Source organism: Stigmatopora nigra, chromosome 9, assembly GCF_051989575.1.
Source record: "Stigmatopora nigra isolate UIUO_SnigA chromosome 9, RoL_Snig_1.1, whole genome shotgun sequence".
In the NCBI taxonomy this organism is placed as follows: Eukaryota; Metazoa; Chordata; class Actinopteri; order Syngnathiformes; family Syngnathidae; genus Stigmatopora; species Stigmatopora nigra.
Genome location: NC_135516.1, coordinates 1,570,445 through 1,577,944, shown reverse-complemented (window position 1 = coordinate 1,577,944; position 7,500 = coordinate 1,570,445). Strand labels below are relative to the sequence as shown.

Below are 7,500 nucleotides of genomic sequence, written 5' to 3'. Positions count from 1 at the left end.
TATAGATATATATATATATATATATATATATATATCTATATATATATATATAGATATAGATATAGATAGATATAGATAGATATAGATAGATATAGATAGATATAGATATAGATAGATATATATATATATATATATATATATATATATATATATATATATATATATATATATATATATATATATATATATATGTATATATATATATGTTTGTTGTTAATTAATGTTGTTGTTTGAATTATTAATGCTGCGTTTATTAAATGTGTGTTCATGTTTATATGCTAATTAGCCCGGTAGCTTTCTCTTCTTCCCATGCGTTTCAACACAGATAGATTTAGATTATTATATATGTTATTATATATGACATTAATAAATAATTTTATGATAACTTTCTCACATCTTTCTTACAAAATTGGGACATGTTGACCAATTTTAATGGGTTTAATTGTTAGTTGTGCGAGGACTGTGCAATGAATTAAATAATTTCCATATAACATACGGCTCTATTTGAGACATTTCCATGTTACGAAAAAAGTACCCCTGACCGTTGTCAGGATAAGTAGTTCAGAAATGAATAAATGAATCTAGTATTGGGATCAAATCAAGATCAATTCGTAATATGAATCGTATTGCAAGATATACGTAAGGCAATAAGGTGAGTAAGTCTACACTGCATTCCAAATTATTACGCAAAGTGTATTTAATTGTCATAAATATATGTATATTTGTTTTTCAATTGGTATTGTGTCTCAGGCCTCTTTGATCACTGAAATCAATCTTAGACACCTTTGATAATTACTTTTGCTAGGTGAGCCCAAATAAAGGAAAAACTACTGAAGAAGGGTTTTTCACATTATTAAGTAGACCAACATTTTCAAGCAACATGTGAAAGAAAAAGGATCACTCTGGTGCTTAAAAGCATGAAATAGTTGAAAGTTTTGGACAAGGTATGAAAACCCTGGAAATTTCACGGAAACTTAAGTGTGTTTACAGTACTGTTAAGAGATTTATAGCTGATTCGGAGCACATAAGTTTGTGCAGATAAAGGCAGAACATATATTTGAAGCTATTGGTGCCAGAAGCCCCACGGCATCAGGGGCTTGCATTTATGAATAAACCTTCTATTCGGAGTAGGGGATAGTTGGTGGATGTTCACCCTGTAATTCAATATAATCTCTTAATTCTGGAAATTCAACAAATGACCATTTTCACTTCTTTACAATATAGAAAATGCTTTGAAACTCTGTTGTGCATAATATTTTGGAACAGTACATTTTAACGTTTTTATTTTTGATAAAAATATAATAATTGGGAAGTTTGTTCAATAACAGTCAATTTATACTCTTAACAGTTAATGGCTGAACATTTTGCTGGCTGTCATTTGTATTCCAATTAATGGCTGAACATTTTGCTGGCTGTCATTTATATTCAGTATATAGAAAGATTTCCGTTAAAAATTTGGAACTCAGAGTATATTCACCTGGTTGAGCACTTTCTGCAGGCGTGGCGTGCCCATTTTTTCACCCAGGTGTCTATAGGCTTGGTGGGAGAAAAAGAACTTTCTCTCTGCCTCCAAGGCTGCCTTAATATCTTTCTTTCCATCAATGTCCTTCTGACTCCGGTTCACCACACCAATGTAACCTGACACAAAAACAGAAGGAGAATGATATACCTTAATAACGACTGATCCTTGGACAGTGAGAGACTAAAATGAGCAGAAACATGCTACAGTTCTCTCAGTGGCTGCTAGCTCATATGTTAACCCACCTCTTCTCAGTGGCAGAAGCTTGTTCTCTAGCACCTCACGGGCATCCGTCCCCTCATCCATCAAATCCAGTTTGGTGATTACCCCTATAGTCCTCAGACCTATTGGAAAGAGTTAAAAATGACTGCTTTCACCTATTTATATGTACAACAAAACACTGCTCCAGATGATGGGTTACTATTCATTCTTGAAACAAATTTTGGCCCCAATTTGATTTATTGGTGTTATTTTCACGTGATTAGATTATCATTCAGCCTGTAAAACTGCTGTACAATGATTGCTCAGGATTTAGTTTTTGATTTGATTTTTGGTGTGTATTCTTTTAGGCACCAGTCAGTTTTGTCACTTTCACAGTTGGGATGTTTTCATCACATGTTGCTGAAACACTCCCATATATCAAAGCAGACTTCATAAAACATAAGGTAATGACATTAAATTAATTTTAAAATATGATGTCAGCAATGATGAAGGGAAGTCAACAAATGTTTTGCCTTATAGCAACAAAATCCTCTTAAAGAGGTCAAAGCAGATCAAACAACAGCAAGGGGGAGACAAAGTTGGAAACCTTCACGTGGTGTCTCCTGAGAGGCCGCTAGCCGCGGCCTGCGAATTCCAACAAATACCACTCAGAGCTGCCAACAAGGAACGTGGCACCCTACGTTTTTCATACAGCCGGAGACATTTGACTGCCCCTCACCTCCGACTACCCCCCGGATGAAATAATGCGCGTTCCAGTGGCAGCTCTAGCGCTATCTGAGGGCAATCCTCAGGCGCTTGTAGTGTAGCAACAACAACAACAACAGCAAGTAGATATTCACCACATTGCTGAGAATAGCACGATGCGTAGCTTCATTTGATTAAATTTCTCTCTCACAAGCTCTTTTTCTAAAATGGTTTAAATATATTTTCTGCAGCTTTTCCTCACCTTGGGGATCAACATCCTTTGCCACTTGAAGGGCATCCGAGTTAGCAAGGTCAGTGTTGGCTGGAGTGACGGCTAAAATCAGGCAGCTTTCTCTGGTGATGAACTGCATGATCATGTCCCTGATTTGTTGCTCAATATCCACAGGTTGATCTCCAACGGGTACCTTGGTGATCCCAGGCAAGTCGATGAGAGTTAAGTTCAGGACTGGTCAGGAGAAAGAACACAATATGAGAGCATGACAAGAAATAATGTATTTTAAATAGACCAACTGAACATCCATTCATAACTGCACTTGGCTAAACAATATTACTGCAAAACATCCCCTTGGTGTTTGTAAAGTGTCATGAAGATATTTTTAAAAAGAGCGAGATGAATGGCACATCTTATCACAGTCTGTTTAAATAGAAGTGTTATTTTGCATAGGTACATAAGAATGAACAAATAAATAATTATGGTTTCACACCATTTGGGGAATAAACTCGTAAGTTGATGGGAACTGGAGATATTCCCTTGTTAGCACCAGTGACACGGTCTGTCTCGGCTTCAATCTCCTGGCGAACTTCATCAAAATCTGTGAACTTCTTTCCTTTGCAATGAAGAAATTCGGCCCACTCTGTAACATAAAAAATATGTGACAGAGGTTGGTGGCTATCAAAGAATGAAAGGTGAAATAATGTTGAATTGGGAAGAGGAAGTAAAACATCACTATTAAAAGGAGAAAAAAAGAAGAGGGGGATGGATTTGTCAATTTGTGCCAACAGCATGTGTAGGAAGGTTGCCAACTGTCTCTTGAAAAATTGAATTACTACTATTCAGATACAAAAATAAACTCCGTATTGAGCTCACAAGGGACGCGCTTTGTCGCGCATGTTATTCTGCCCATGCGATTATGACGCAAAATTCTGTTGATCCCATTGGTTGAGGTGTTGTTTGATGTCAAAAAAATAACGAAAGACAACTTAGCAAGGAGAACAACAAAATGTGCTTTAAGCACTGTAAAGAAAAACAAAACAAAAAAGTGCTGCTGTCAACATCAATCGAAAGTGAGGCCTTGGAACTTGCATAGACTGGACAGAAAACTGGAAGTCTAATTGTTTTACTTTTATGACATGATATTTTTGTTTTACCATGTATGCACTAGAATCTAGAGTGTGCTCATGTTCTTGGGACTGACGGCTTAATAAATACATATTTTCACGTGTTTAGTGGCCTACTACAGTAATATCATACTACTAGTACTATACATTTTGCCTATTCCGTGATCAGTTGCTGCATTATCGTTGAATAATAACAGTTCATATAGGGTGCGTTCAATAAGTATTTTAACAGTCTGCTACATTGCGAGTTTCCCCACTTAGAAATTATAGAGGGAAATTTTCATCTTAGGTGCCGGTTCACTGTGAGAAAGATGATCTAAATAGAAGAATAGATAAATGACAATGTACAGTTGTGGTGAAAAGTTTACATACACTTGTGAATAACAATGGCATGGCTCTCTTGAGTTTCCAGTTATTTCTATACAACTCTGATTTTTCTCTGATAGAGTGATTGGAACAGATACTTCTTTATCACCAAAACATTCCTGAAGTTTGGTTCTTTTATGACCTTGTTATGGGTGAACAGAAAAAAAGTGATCAAATACGCTGGGTCAAAAATATACATACAGCAACACGAATTAGAAATGTTGGTGACTAAGAAAGTTGTCAGTGAAATGAGCTTCATATCATGGCCTCTTAACTTCTTGTGAGTGATTACGAGTGACTACAGCTGGGGACTTCTCTGAGGCCATGTAAATTGGGCCCATTGGATGCAAACGCCCACAAACGTTACAATGGGAAAGTCAAAGGAGCTCAGCATGGATCTGAAAAAGTGAATCCTTGACCTAAACAAGTCAGGAAAGTCATTTGGAGCCATTTCAAAGAAGCTGCAGGTCACAAGAGCGACAGTGTAAACAATTGTTTTTAAGTATAAAGTGCATGGCACTGTTTTGTCACTGCCACAGTCAGGAAGAAAATGCAAGCTATTACCTGGTGCTGAGTGAAAATTGGTCAGGAGGGTGAAGATTCAACCGAGAATCACCAAAAAGCAGATCTGCAAAGAATTATAAACTGCTGGCACACGTGTCCACAGACAGGCGTATTTTACATCTCAACTACGTAAAATGTAATACTAGAGAAGACAAAACTCTTGACCATGTATATTCTAATATCAAACATGCTTATAAAGCCACTTCTCATCCTCACCTAGCTGGATCAGATCACCTCTGCATATCTCTCACCCCCGCATACACTCCACTCAGGAGGCTAACAATGCCACAAATAAAGATAATAAAGACTAGGCCCGAGGACTCTCTTTCTCAGCTGCAGGACTGTTTTTCCCGCACCAACTGGGAACTTTTCGAACACGACAACCCCCAGGACTACACGGACATTGTACTTTCCTATATCAAAAACTGCATTGACAACGTCACTATAAATTAACAGATACATGTTTTTCCTAAACAATAACCCTGGATAACCAAGGAGACACAGGCACTCATCAAATGCCGTAAGACCGTCTTCAGATCAGGGGACAAGATAAAATATAGAGCTGAAAAGAGGCATTAAAAGGCCAAGGCAGCATATACTAAGAAAATTGAGGAGCACTACACAGAAAATAACCCAAAGAAGATGTGGCAGGGAATACGACATATTACCAATTACAATAACAATAATATAACTGTTAAAGCAAATGCCTCACTAGCGGAGGAACTGAACCGTTTCTTTGCCCGCTTTGAGACTAACAAATCAGACCCAGTCTCAACACCACCACCCTGCAGCAATACACTGAAATTCCGGGAACAAGAAGTGAGACTGGTAATGCGGTCTGTGAACACCACGGAGGCTGCTGGCCCAGAAGGAGTACCTGATAAGGTGCTCAAAGCCTGTGCTGACCAGCTGGATGGAGTCTTCACAAAAAAATTCAATTGTTCCCTGCAACAATCCATAATCCAATCCTGCCTGAAATCTGCCACCATGATTTCTTTCCCCAAAAAGCCAACCATTGACAGTCTGAATGACTATAGGCCTGTTGCACTCACGCCTGTGATCATGAAGTGCTTTGAAAAGTTGGTCGCCCGCCATATCAAGAATACAATCCCTCCCTCAGTTAATTGTTCCCTGCAACAAGCCATCATTCCACCCTGCCTGAAATCTGCCATAATTTTCCCTGTCCCCAAAAAGCCTACCATTGACAGCCTGAATGACTATAACCTGTTGCACTCACGCCTGTGATCATGAAGTTCTTTGAAAAGTTGGTCGCCCGCCATATCAAGAATACTGTCAGGAGTGGCTGGATTGCCTTTCCTGGCATGACGTCACGATAATTATCAGCTGTCCCTAATTACGTGATTAGATTATTTTTGGTATTTAAGCATTATGATTTTCTGTGGACGCCGTCGGATCGTTCTGGTTTCGTTTCCTGTTTTTCCTCGTAGTCATTGCCGTTTCCATTGACGCCACGCCGCATGTTCTTTTCGTTTGTAATGAGTGGTCAAGCCAAGTTGTTTGAGTTATGTTTCCCCGTTTATTAAATCAACCTACAAGAGCTACAGATCTGCCTCACCTTTCCATTTACTTTGGCGACTCTGCTTCTGGGTTCAACTTTCCCTCCGATCGCGTCGCTCTACGCGGCGCGATCATAACAAATACAATCCCTCCCTCAGTTGACCCTCACCAGTTTGCTTGTAGAGCAAACAGGTCCACTGAGGATGCTATCGCCATTGCTCTCCATACAGCACTGAGCCACCTGGAACACCGTAGGAATTACGTGAGGATTCATTGTAAAAAGCCCAGCCTTTAACACCATAAAACCGGACATTCTGACTGACAAACTCTCCCACCTTGGACTATCCTCTTCCATATGCTGCTGGATAAAGAACTTCTTGACCAACTGACCACAAACTCTTGGACTTGGTCCCCACCTCTCTTCCTCCATTACACTGAGCACTGTCAGGAGTGGCTTGGTTGCCACTCCTGGCATGATGTCATGATTGTTATCAGCCTTGGCATTTAGGTGATTATGTTTTCCTGGCTATTTAAGCATTATGAGTTTGTTGAATGTTTGTCGGTTCGTCTGGGTTGTTCCCCTGAGTATCTACGTTTGTCATGCCGTTTTCTTGACGCCACGCCACGCTGCATTTTCATTTTTGTATTAGTAAGTTTTCCAGCCAAGTTGTTATGTTAAGTTGCCAAGTTGTTATGTTGCGTTTTTCCGTTAATTAAACCAAACAACAAATGCTACGCAACTGCCTCCCCTTTTCCATTGGCGTCTCCGCACCTGGGTTAACCTTCCCCCCCGATCGCGTCGCATTACGCGACGGGCTCGTAACAAGCACTGGCTCCCCTCAAGGCTGTGTGCTGAGTCCTCTTCTGTACTTCCTGTACACATACGACTGTACACCAACCCACCAGTCTAACACCATCATTAAATTTGCTGATGACACCACTGTGGTCGTACTCATCTAGGGAGGGGATGAGTCGGCCCACACAGATGAGGTCAACAAACTGTCTTCATGGTGCTCAGTGAATAATCTCACACTGAACAGCACCAACACTAAAGAAATAATCCTAGACTTTCGCAAACACAGCATAGATATGGCCCCACTCTTCATAAATGAAGTGTGTGTAGACAGGGTCCAGTCCTTTAAATTCATGTGGTCCACGTCACGGATAAGCTCTACAAACATCACGGCAGTGGTAAAAAAGGCTCAGAAACGACTCCATTTGCTCAGGGTACTTAGGAGACACAACTTGGATACCAGGCTTCTGATAAC

At 39.6% G+C, this 7,500-nt stretch overlaps 1 protein-coding gene across 1 annotated transcript in view; it reads right to left on the bottom strand.

Annotated features, from left to right (window-relative positions):
- The window catches only part of LOC144201656 (dynamin-1-like), an 81,769-nt gene that overhangs the window by 57,763 nt on the left and 16,506 nt on the right, over window positions 1-7,500 (bottom strand). Inside the window, exons 4-7 of the mRNA XM_077724404.1 lie at window positions 3,151-3,300; window positions 2,688-2,891; window positions 1,765-1,863; window positions 1,478-1,638 (exon numbers count right to left, since the gene is read on the bottom strand). Coding sequence (XP_077580530.1) covers window positions 1,478-1,638; window positions 1,765-1,863; window positions 2,688-2,891; window positions 3,151-3,300 — 614 coding nt within the window. The remainder of the gene's footprint in view (window positions 1-1,477; window positions 1,639-1,764; window positions 1,864-2,687; window positions 2,892-3,150; window positions 3,301-7,500) is intronic.